General features: G+C 37.5%; 1 protein-coding gene across 6 annotated transcripts in view; it reads right to left on the bottom strand.

Annotated features, from left to right (window-relative positions):
- Positions 1-1,725: 1,725 nt before the first annotated feature.
- LOC110777216 (uncharacterized) overlaps positions 1,726-13,248 on the bottom strand; it is a 28,550-nt gene continuing 17,027 nt past the window's right edge. For all 6 annotated transcript variants that reach the window (XM_021981824.2, XM_021981826.2, XM_021981825.2 and 3 more), the window contains 4 exons: positions 11,477-11,531; positions 5,488-5,610; positions 2,631-2,854; positions 1,726-2,089 (listed from right to left, as the gene is read on the bottom strand). In XM_021981824.2, coding sequence (XP_021837516.2) covers positions 2,066-2,089; positions 2,631-2,854; positions 5,488-5,610; positions 11,477-11,531 — 426 coding nt within the window. In that variant the 3' untranslated portion in view covers positions 1,726-2,065. The remainder of the gene's footprint in view (positions 2,090-2,630; positions 2,855-5,487; positions 5,611-11,476; positions 11,532-13,248) is intronic.

Raw genomic sequence — 13,248 nt, 5'->3', positions numbered from 1 at the left:
TTATGCATCTCCTGCTGTCAACTTGAGTTTATCCACCATCTCTTCTACAACACACTCACTTGTATCGGTTTTAAGAAAGTACATAAACTTAATTCTTGAACTAATACAACAAGAAAATGGTGAAGAAATAAGGATAAACAATGTACACCTACACCTTTTATTTAACAATGGATAAGGTAAGTGTTGGTGAAGCATCTATTTTAGACTCAATTTTTGGCCATTGCAAAAAACAGTCCAAAATCAATACAATCCGAAAAATTTAAAATACAAGCTAATGAACAAATTGTTTAGTAAAAGTAGTCACAATAATACAAACAAATATAGATCAAACAATGAATGGGATCGAAGAATAACTCAGAACAAAAAACAAGATCAATAATAAAAAAAAAATGTTTAATTTTAACAATTAAAAATGCAAAAACTGAAATGAAACCCTAATTTTAACAATGAAATCGTAAAATACTGCAACAAAATCCCTAATTCGAAAAATAATACACCGTAATTTGAGCCAAAATCAAAAGAGCAAACACTGAAACAAATCGAAAATTCAATACATACATGGCGAATTGAAAAACGTGAAATCACAAAGAATATATTTGCAGGAATTAAAGATGTTGAAGAAGATAAGTCAATAGTAGAGATGATTTGAAAAAGGAGAGAGAAAACGGGAAGAAGAGAGAGAAAGAAAATCTGGAAAAGGGCAGAGAAAGGGAGGTCATTCGTCCAGATTAAAATGACAATATTACCCTTATTTTTTTATTTGGTCGGGCGAAATTAGGTCCATTGGATTGAATTGATCGAGGGCTGAGATTAGTTCTCAGTTCTCATCTTAAGGGGTGGTTCACACCATATATATATATATATATATATATATATATATATATATATATATATATATATATATATATATTATTTTTTAGTATTCTCAAGTGCTGTCAATTTACTAAATGAGACGCACTTGAGGGAAGCACACGTCAATTTTTCTACTAGTGTATGCTCATTTGGAAGAAAAAAACGAGGCAATCAATAACCCGTTACAAATCTTTATTATTTTTCAAGTTTAGGTATTTTTGGCAATTATTGATCTATAACTTCAAAAACTTAATCATCGGTTTGACGAAGCAAGTATGGATCTTCTTCTTATTATAACATGTCTAAATCCTGTTAATTCCTTCTCTTCTTTTGACAAGTTAAAGTTACTTAGACTTGCTAACTTTTATCCTAATGAGTTTTCAAGCTTTGATTTGCTCTGTCGTGAGGATGAACTTGATTTAATCCATGATATGCAAAGAGATGAGAGATTTGAGAGTTTGTAAGATATTGGAGAACTACCAAGAAACTTGTTGAGACAACGAAGCATGATACATGTCGTTTTATCTACTTGCTTATAAAGATGGTGTTGATTCGGTAGAATGGGCATTCTCTGCAATGGTTATTGTGAAGAGTAAGTTGAGGAATAGTATGGGAGATCAATTGCTAATTGACTCTCTAGTGACTTATATAGAGAAAAATGTGTTTCGACAAATAAGTGACTATGATATATTGAACCGCTTACGGAATATGAGAACTCGGCTAGCACAACTCCAATTTTGACAAAACAAGAACTTTTGTAAGCCTCTATTCAAATTTATTTTATATGGGTTGAACTGTGAAATTGTCATTTCCATTGTATGTATTTAATATAATAATTTTAGTAGTTTTTATTTCTTTTACAAGTATCCACCCTGGTTCAAAATGTTTGATACATCACTGAGCAAAAATGATTAAGACTTCATCAGTTATTTGCCATTACAATGCCAGTATCATTCCGGTTTCTAAAAACTGACTAAGGAAAAATAAAGGAAAGAAATTCCATTATTTACATTAGCCTTAGATTGAAGTTTTCTCAAACTTAAGGAAGCATCAGGACTATCCAATACAAAACACTTGAGGAATCAGATTTAATCCAGTTTCTGGGAAATACTCAACCCAAAGGATATAGTAGGAAATTCCAACATCTGGAATTCTATGCGACCGTATCTGATAGTTCTGCATTTGTGAATCTTCCGCTCACCAAGATAGAAGATTACATACTCACCGGTGGACCAACCTAATTTTGACGAGCATTAGAAGAAGAAAATTAGCAAGAAAATTAAATAAAATCGAGCAATTTTCATAGATATTGCTTAAAAATAACAAAATTCCCAAAATACACCAATTTTTAAAGTAATTCCCACCATATCGTCCATGTCATCAAAAAAATTAAATAAAATCCAGCAAGCTGATGATATCTAATTATGTAAAGGACCTAAAGGCTGCTAGCTCACGGTCACTTTGAAGATAAAACAAACTTGCATAGACAATGAGAACAGCAAGTAATTTCTTTCAGAATGCTAATTCGATATTCAGGAAACAATTAGTTCTCATTCTACAATAACTTCTCCATTTTTTATCACATGTCTACATCTATAAACTGAGTCACATAATTTAAGCCTCAAATATCTCTTTCTGAAATCAGCTCCCCAGTTGTGACAAAATCAATCATTAATAATTTCTTAAATAAGTACTAAAAATTTCCAGTCAATACTTTTTAACAAGCCAACCAACACATTGCCAACAATAAATTAGAAAATACCATACTAAACTGTTACCTTAAGCAAGAGATCATGTGCAATATGCTCCCAAGGCAATGATACAGACACTAAGGAGCAATTTAAAGGCAACATATCATCATCCGCATTATTTGATGCTGCTGCATAGGCCTGTTTAGCAGCAACAGAAGCAACAGATGCAGCTCTCCGAACAATTGTAGCTAGACCAAATGCACCTTTTGAACTACCAGGTGAAGAAGGTCCTGATGAATGCTCGCTCTGGTCTGGTAAAACATTTGCGAGTTTTAATCACCATGCATGATAATAGATTGTGCAAAATTTTGAGTATGCATCCCAAGTATTAAGATATTTATCTAATCATAATAATTTACTAATCATGAGTTACGTTTTATACTTTGGTCCAGTCCTTTGAGGTGGGTTCACTTCCTATCGCACCAATTTATGGTAATGATATTTGACAATTTCACCCCACATGCAACTCTCTTTCCTACTTTTTCATACACAAACCACAGTTGCGACACTCTCTTTCCAATATTTTCTTACACAAACATCACCTACAACAATATCTCTCATACTTTATCTTACACATACCCCACTCTTTCTCCTACCCTCCTTGGAGGGAGTATGTGGATATTATAATGGGAGTAGCATTGCAACAATTTATTTCTACCTAGATTGAAGTTTTTGGGGCATCTCCCTTCTGTTGCAAAAATAAATATAGAACTATATTCAGCCCTACCAGAAAAAAACAAGAGTTCATATTTTCCAACAAAACGACGACTTAAGGCAAATGCCCCCATGCGGGAGCCCAATTGGTAAAGTGCTAAGCGGTTTTCCTATTTAAACTTAAGTTCCACTCCCACTACGGGCATTTGAATTTGGAGGTTTCCCTACTTACACCTAAGTTCATTTCCCACTACGAGCATTTGACAGTTCCTACTTCCTTAAATAATATCCATAAAAACAGATGGAAGCAAGTGCAACAACAGCTACAGCTTAAAAAAAAAGGTGTAAAACAAAAGAGTGACATGCAATCCCCTAGACAAATACTAAGGTCCGTACACATAATCACTTTCACCAAATTTAAAGGCAAACTTTGCATCTACCTAGACTCTTCATTTTACCTCAAATACCCGTGTATGATCCTCAACACTCGTACATAGATTGGACACTTCATCACTTCATTATGGACCAATAAAACGCAAATTTTCACAAAATAGCCAAGTTGAGCATGTACCCGTGTCCGATACAGGTATTCAACCAGGGTAAAATATGCGCTAATATTGCCCACTAAATTCCAAAAGCTTTTAAAACGTATTCATTATTAATATTTTCTCCCTTTTTTTTGCACTATTCACATATTCTACTTTGATTATCTTTAATGATTTATCCCCTTAATCTCATATTAATGATAGTCACGTATAGACGTGGTTAGTAGACAAGGTAGTCCAATGGGTAGCAGGTTCGGGCTAATTTTAAAACGGGTCTTGGCTTTTTACCTTCTTAATGGGCAAGGCTCTTATAGGGTTTTAAATATAGGGCTCTTACAGGGTTTATGTTAGTATTTATGAAGAGAAGATACAAGACAACTTAAGGGCCAACTAAAATCTTTTGCTTTCTCTCTCCTCCCCTATAACCAAGTTATAGCTGGATCATATCTTAGTGCTTTCTCTCTCTCTCCTCATTCCTCATTGGCCTGCATCCTCTTAGAGACTCACAACCTACGGAGATGCCTTCTTTGTAGTTCCATCACATTTGTTGTTCTCGTACTTTCTCGATCTCCAACTTTACCGCTTTCTCTCTCTCTCCTTTCACGGCAATTGGGTATGCCATAAAATTATTGTCAATAGGCTAGTTTCTGATCCATTTCCGATGGAGTCAAAATTCATTTGTTCTTTTGGCTGTGGGATGTAATGGACTAAATAAAAATGACTCTTAAACCTCTTCGCTTCCTTTCCATGAAGTAGAAGTTGGTCTTCTCGTTGTCGTCCCGTTACCGCTTTTGGGTCAATTGGAAACAACCTCTCTGCAATTGCAGGGGTAAGGTTGCGTACACCCGACCCCCCCTTACCTCGCTTCTTGCGGGAGCCTCTTTGAGGCAATGGGGTAATGATAATGATAATGATGAATGAGTCTAGTTTCTGATCGTAAGTGATCATTGGCTTTGTAAATTGTAATCTAGAAGTCTGCATCCCGTTCCTCCTCCCCATACATTAACGAGGTTAGAAATTCAATTAATAAAAGTTCATTCTTATGATTCATTATTTAGTTTCTCTGTCTTTGTTCAAGCAATACTTGAGCTCAATTCACTGTAATTTTTAGTTCTCCTAATTAATTACATAAATACTATACACTTCTATATTACTTTTGTTTGGTAGAAGAATGAGATAATCCGGTACCCGGTAATGATCAATACCCTTTCGCCCATAAATGACCCATTAATATCTTGGACTTGACTGTGACTCGATCGTATTTCTTCTGACCCGCTTCTGACCAGTCCCACTAACAACCCAAACTTACCCGCCTCGACCCTCCTAATAACCAGGCCTAATCATGTGAAGTCTTGTTAGATTCGTCGAATGTATATTTTCAAAATATCATTTTTTACAATTTTTACTTATTGACAATTAGAGATATTAGTGTTTGAAATAATGCATTGACAAGCGTGAAAAGAGAAACGTTGCAACTAAAAAGACGGAGGAAGTACACTGCAAAAACGTAAAATAAATAGACTGGACAGATGACTAAATGCACAAAATCTCGTATATCAATCAATACAGGCAAAGCATCTCACAAAGCAGTGTACATTGATACCGGCACATATAACAATTGTGTTACTAGTACACAATACGCCATGTATATCCAATAAAAATTTACGAGTTGAAATATCTAATACCTTCAACACCAGAAACAGCAACTTCAACTTCTCCACGTCCACCTGGCCCTTTCATGTAAATTCTATCTATTTTACCTGAAGAATGACTGAAAGAAAGAAGACTTCCAAAACGATTTCTCCCAGCTGCAGAAGGTAGAATGAATAACGATTAGAACGCTAAACAAACAAAACAGATTAGAAATTCTTAAGTTTGATGTCAACATAGATTTCAAAAACATAAGAAAAGCCACCAAGAGCAAAGAGTAATGACGAGTGTACTTTTTCGCAAACTGAAGCTGATAAAAAAAAATTAGAAAATTCCAGCAAAAATAAGAGCCAGTCGAGAAAATCTTCAGCATCATTAAAAGTTGCATCAGTTTCTTTATCCACAATAATAAAAAATCATGACTAATCAAGGTAAAGTTCACCAAATTACAGCCTAGCCAACCTTTCGAGAGGTTGGCACTCTCCCAATTACATTTATTTGATTATTTTTCACAGTGATGTAATAATCCATTCCTCCCTGTCCAGTTTATTACAAATTTACAACGTGTTATGAGCTGGAAATTTGTGCAGAAAATTAAAGGAAAAGATGGAAGACATTTTCAATAGAAACTGGAAATAAAATATTATACGGAGTACAAGCTCTCGAGACGCTTGTTCTCTCCCTCAGCGTAAACAAACTAAAGAAAAATCTCAAAAATATTCAGTATTCCTTCTTTCTCCCTAAACACCTGTACTTAGGCTACTTTACACAATGCCTTAACAGAGACTTGCTACCCTTTCCTGAAAACTATAACCAACTTTGCGGCTGATTTACTTCCTTACCTGTATCCACCCTTCTGGAATAAGTGAGCATTGTAGGAGGTCCAAGCATAGGTTGGTTTTCTGCATTACCCACCACCCACATTTCACCCAACCTTAGCACAGCTTCAGTTCAACCTCCAACATTAAGTCTGTTGCCAGCTAGGTAGGCAGTTGTTTTGAAACGGGGAAAAACCCCCACAGCCCTCTTCAATTAGGAAATGTGGAATACATAGTACCTAGCTGATAGCTTGTTATAAGATCTCTTTGCAACCGACTGCTGTCTGTATGGTTGCTGCTTGAGGAATACCCTGTCTCCCACCTGAAAGCCCTCTTCTCTACACTTAGAATTTTCATACCCTTTCATTTTCTGTTGTGCCTGTAATTGAGCATTTAAATCATGCAATATAGCATCCCTTTGCAACTGCTCCTCCAACGAGGGACTGCAGTGTTACCTAACGGATCAAGGTAGTTGATCTCTCCCATAGACCGCCTTGAATAACTGTGGAAGAATGAGTGGCTGTGTTGTAGCTAGCCCATGTTCTTGGTTTCACATTGATGAAACACCTCAAATAAGATTCCACCCCTTTATTTACAACCACAGTTTCCCATCAGATTGAGGGTGGTATGCAACCTTGCAAGCAGAACATTTCCTTCGACAATATGCTTAAAAATACCCTCTCTATATGATGCTGTGGAAGAGGGAAACCATGCAGCCTTCGCGTATTTATATTTTACAGCTTAATTAATCATTTTTCATTATTAGGTCTTGTTTCTTTTATTTTATTTATATTTAGTTGGTCTCGTCCTCTCCCGGTTTTGTTTAAATGTGTAGGCACGCATTTTTGAGGTTCGAGTATTTCATGAAATCCCATATTGCATCAACGTATAGGAATTGAGTCCCATACTTTTACAACCAACTCCAAGCCTTCATAAAGCCCAAACAACCACAGCTGTAGCAACACCATAACAGTCCATACAATCCCCCCTCATCAACATGCTGCAACACTGGATCCATGCAACAACCATGCCCAATGCAACACCGCACCAGCTAAGCTCCTCTCTAACACCAGCAGCCGCCTTCTCACCAAACGCACATCAACTTCATCTCACCTTCTCCTCCTTGCTTTGCTTCACTACCCGACCAAATGAGCAGATATACTAACATCAGCCAGCCTTCACCTTCACCTCCATACCAACAGCCATCACCAATTCCTCTCGCTAATCAACTCCAACAGCCTTCCTGCCCCTCTGCTCGCCGGCTTACCAGCGCCACCATACACCACCGCAAACCACAAAGCAACAACATTCCAATGGACTCACGCGTCCAAGCTTGTCTGATGTACTTCGCCTGCATGAGAACAGTTTTCTACAACATTGGAGATGCAGTAGCATTTCCACCCAAACGCGCAAGTTAAAGGCAGAGCGTCCACCCTTAAGGGTGTTGCCATTTTAACCTCTCGTGACTCCGTGGCTGCACGTGAAGGTGGTCCTCCAATATTTGAATCTATGGCCAGGATTGTAGGGAACAAAGATGGAAGAGATGATTGAGAAGTGATCATATGGCCGTGATTAAATCATAGAGCATTGAAAGAGATCAAGGGGCTATGATTTCTTGCCAAAAGTACAGCAATAATTTGAAAAAGGAGGCAGACAAACGAAGGGGAAGAAAGAAGGGGGAGCGCTTAGATATTTTTGGGGTATTCTCATTTTTCTTTTCTTTTCTTTCTCATTTATTAGTTTTCTTATTCTTTTTTTTTACCTCTTCTTAAAATTCTTTTCCCTTTCTATTTTCTCTTCAACTAGAGGTTGTATAAGTACCTCATGGATAAAATGAACAAGGGGAGAAAACACACTACATTATAAATGATTAGATTAATTTTAGGGTTTTAGATAGTTTTTAGAGAGAGAAAATGAGGAAAACATTGTGTTGAAAATGGATTTTGAAGAATCAAAGATGCGAAACTTGATGATTTGGAAATCTCCATCAATTAATCAATGAGCTTTTCTTTCTCTCTCTCCTCATTTATTGCATTATTTTAATTGTTTTTATTAGTTTAATTGTTTATGCTTAGCTTAATGATTCATCCTTTAATTAGTTGTTTTAGTCCTTAGATTACTTTTTGCTTTCATGTTATTATTTGTTGAAGTCTTTCAATTTCTTGTTTTTATCTTTACCGAGTATTAGTTGGTTAGTGACTTTATCGTTTCCATATCAATTCCGACTTCGCTTGTCGTTTCCAAACCATGGTATTCCTGAAGGAAGTCAACATTGAAGAGTCCTTGGGGATGACTACCTCTTCCTTTTTACTTCAAGCCTTTTGGAGTATGCTGCCTTCAGCAGTAAATTTCTGTATAAATTGGTCCTATCGAATTCGAGCTTGTATACTCTGCCAGCTAATCCCAAAAGCTGTCACTGTGGTGCACAACTCTACTGCACTTGCAAATTCTCCCGACAATACAGCGGCCTCTCTACTTTCTGCACCAGGCTTATATTTTAATAACAGCTGAAATGAAGGAAGAAATTGAGTAAATGAGGGCAAGCAAGGATATGACTGTAAGGCCTAGCCAATCTATCGAGACTCCCATTTACAATTAACTGATTAATGTTGCAATAAGCTCATTCCTACTCCCTTTATAATACAATGTCCTAATAGAGACTTGGACAATTCTCAAAGCTCTAACTAATTCTTTGACAAATACCATTGCTACCCTTTCCTCAAAATGGTAACCAACTTTGTGGCGATTTACTTCCTTGCCCTTAATCTTCCTTCTGGAATAAGTGATCATTGTGAGACTTGCACAATACTTAACTCTGACAAATACCACTGCTGCCCTTCCCTTAAACTATAACCTACTTTGTGCCTGATTTGCTCTTATTCTTCTTTCTGGAATAAGTGACCATCGTGAAACTTGCACAATACTTAACTGACAAATACCATTGCTACCCTTCCCTCAAACTGTGACCAATGTAGAAGTTTCAGGCATAGGTTGGTTGTCTGCTTAATCACATACTCCACTATCAACCACATCTAATCCACTTGGAAACCTATCTTTAACATGGTGTCATGCGTTCCACTTTTTTCAATCATAGACCTTACTCATATCGAATTGGAAAGCCATCTCCTATAGTCCTATCCATCATTCACGTGCTTATAACAATAAAGTTGTATCCTTATAAATGGCTGATAAGATGTTGACAAGTACCCAAGGTACAAAAGTTGTAAAACAGTTAAAAGCTGAAGATTTTGCTCCAAGGAATTTCAATTATATAGGTCAGCCTCCAGGTGACACTGTGCCAGCCTATTGTTAGCTAATTTTCATAATCCTCCGCAGGCGGCAATTTGGACTAGTTTAATGAGACTAAGTACTGGTTAAGCTTTCGTTTCACATGCAAAATATACCACACTATCACATTTCATGTAACATTGGGCCAACTCAAAGACAATTTTAAACAGTAGCTCCCTACCTCCCACGGAAGGAAAGAAATTAAATTACTGGCAAATTGCTTATTATTCCCTTAGTAAGAACTTTACAAAAACCTATATGAAAAGTTTCCTAATTACAGGCAAAACATTCTAAACAGAAATGATAAAGATTCAGCCAATCAGACATGAAAATGAATTTAGCTAGAAGTCCTTGATTGGAAGTATATCACGATGTCCACTGTAAATTGAAGTACTTCAGTATATTTAGTCTTCAAATCAAACAATCAGAGGCTAAAGAAACACATCAAGTATAATAAGTAAAAACTATTACCTACGGGCTACAGTTCTAAAAGAAGAAAAGCTACTTAACCTTAATGTCTAATCATTTCTTGTAAATTTACCTGAAGAGTGAAGACTAAACGAAAAAGACTCACTAGACGGTATCTGCAAATTGTAAAAATGTAGCATAACGGATACAGACTAGAAACGCTTCCATTAGAAGTTAGCAATTTATCTCGAAAATGGAACACGGCACCAGCAAAAAGAGCAACGATAAGAGAAATTAATCCTTTTCTCAAGCTAAAACTTATTAGAAGTCTGCAAATCACCGCAAATGTGAAATTTAATAGAAACACATAAAGGAAGGTAACCTATACAAGGATATAGAAAAAGAAATTCTTTACCAGAAAAAATATATATTACTCTATTATCAAAGATAACTTATTATCAAGACATTGAAACAGCAACTTGGATTCTCAAAAAGTGGGCATCACCAAGTAACACTACCCAGGAAGGGAGTCTCTGAGAAGACCCCGTATAACTCAGAAACATGTATCAGAATTCATACATGCAACCACAATTCTCTTTGAGGGTTTCTTAAGTTTTTTTGGCCTGAAGATATGCTGGGAAGTACTTGAAGCTGTCCTATGCCATGTAATCTTCTCTAGTTTACTAAACAAATCATTTGTATCATTGTCATTACCCCATTGCCTCAAAGAAGCTCCCGCAAGAAGCGGGGTAAGGGGGGTCGGACGTACGCAACCTTACCCCTGCAATTGCAGAGAGGTTGTTTCCAATTGACCCAAAAGCGATAACGGGACGACAACCGAACAACCATCTTCTACTTCATGGAAAGGAAGCGAAGAGGTTATAAGAGCTATTTTGATTTAGTCCATTACATCCCACGGCCAAAAGAACAAATGAATCTTTGACTCCATTGGAAATGGACATTAAACAAATCATTTGTCTAATCAGGCTGACATGTTCTCTCCATGGTTATAATTTATGCTTGGAACTTACTCCCTCCGTCCCATAATATAGTGCCCGTTTGACCTTTTTCACGGGAATTAAGAAACTTGAAAAATAACATGATGAACTATTAATGTTATTGTACTTTAGTAGAAAAGTACACAATTTATTTTATTTTTTAAACAAAAAGACAAAAAATAATAAATTATGGGACCATATTTTCATGATAGAAACATTAATGATAGGACCACACTATTTTTTAGGTACAAACATTAAATATTGGACCACATTTTGGGTGTCCCAAAATTGTAAATAGGCACAATATTTTGGGACACCCAAAATGGAAAACAGGCACTATATTTTGGGACGGAGGGAGTATTAAATCTTCTAGATGTATTAACCTAATTCCAGCCATTATTACAGAACCTGCAGCTGTGGTCACAGTGAAACAGCAACACCTTAATAAATTTAAATTGAAACGCTTTGCATTAGGAAAAAACAATTTTAGACCTTGAGTTGTGAAATTTTACCATCATACGCATCACGAACCATTTGATAGCTCACAAATCCAGAAAAAATAGTAACCTGTAGCCACAATTGTGTAATTTCGTCAGAAGGGTTGATGGTGGAGAATAGTGGATATTACAAATCATATCAAAAGAAATACTGATTTCATTAAATGCTATAACATGCAGATAGTGCACAAACGAAAGAAATGAAGCATAGAAAAAAGCCCCAAGGCCCAAGGGATTTCAGTCGATGCGACCGAGATTTGATTCCCTTCTATGGCCAAGCCAAAAAAAATTGAAAAGTATATCTACCTGTGTTACACATGTACAAGCTGAAGGGAGAATATCAAAATATTAGTACAATAAGAATTTCCACTAAATTTGGACTTCCATTTGGGACCAGAGGGCTGAGAGACAAGGCTGGAGTACATGCAGAAAATAGAGGGCAGAGAGACAAGGCTGGAAGTATTGATCAAGTGGCAAGGGCTGCCTTCCTTTGAAGCTACTTGGGAGGACGCGAAACTGTTGCAAGAACGTTTTCCATCCTTCCACCTTGAGGACAAGGTGAGAGTCTTTTGATGGAGAGTAATGTGATGACCTGGCAGAGGCCTCCAATAACTATCATCTACGCTAGAAGAGGACAAGGGAAGCAACAACAGAATGCAGCCAAACCAACTCTGACACAAGCAGACAAAGAGCAGCAGCAGACAACAAACAACACCAGCAGCAACAATAATAATGGGTGAGGGCAGTACAAATGTGTAGCAATTAAAAGGGAGGGAAGGGGTAGTAAATCATATATTGTGTAGACTCTTGGGATTTGTGACCTAAAGTCACTGCTTGGAGATTGGCAGCCTCAAGTTTCTCTTTGTGTGTGAGTCTCTTATCACACTTGGATCAGAGCAATATCAGAGCAGTACGGTGCTGGTTGCAAGCAGTAAACATGGTGAGCAATAACCAACAGTGCTGGAAGAAGGGCTCAACGGTCTGAACACAAGATTTGAGGGAGTTGAGAACAATATTCAACAGATGGTCAATACGGCAGTAGCAGAGGGAATAGCGGCAGTCCAAAGGTCGCTATCCGAGCAGTTTAAGACCGCCGGTGAGGAGGAGGCGAGAAAGAACGCAGAGGCGGTCGACGCGGCCCCGGTAAGGCTTGATTATTTTCGAGAAGAACAAAGGCAGACCATGCTCTCCACTAAGGATAACCAAGAGAAATTTCAGGAGGAGGCGTGAAATTCACAAGCACCCAGAAGGAACCTCCACCGCAGATGAACAACCGTGCGCAGCGCCACTCTGAGACGGGAGCACCCAATCACAGAAACTATGATAGGGTTTCGAGGAAGAAAATTACGTGTTCGAAAGGGGAGGGCTCCATGATGACGTCGGTGGCGGAAAGGGTGGAAATACCCCTTTTCGATGCAACTGACCCAAACACGTGGATGATAAGAGGTGAAAAGTTCTTTGATATTTACCGACTCACCGAGGAGGAAAAGCTCGAAGTGGCAGTAGTGTCTATGGAGGGGAATGCCCAGAATAAGAGAATGGAGAGACTTGAAGGGATGAGCTATGATGGAGTTTCGGTCGGCCAACCCCGGAACCTTACATGAACAGTGGCCGGCATATCGCAGACGGCCATCGTCGTTGAGTATAGGCGGAGGTGTATAGTATAATGTTGAACCAATTCGTTAATGGACTTACAGAAGAAATTAAATCTAAGGTAAGGTTGTTGAACCCTTTCACCTTACAGCACGTTGTGGATGTGGTTGTGGATGTGGCTATTAGGGTAGAGG

This window comes from Spinacia oleracea, chromosome 6 (genome assembly GCF_020520425.1).
Source record: "Spinacia oleracea cultivar Varoflay chromosome 6, BTI_SOV_V1, whole genome shotgun sequence".
Taxonomy (NCBI): Eukaryota; Viridiplantae; Streptophyta; class Magnoliopsida; order Caryophyllales; family Amaranthaceae; genus Spinacia; species Spinacia oleracea.
This window is presented reverse-complemented; position numbering and strand designations above follow the sequence as displayed.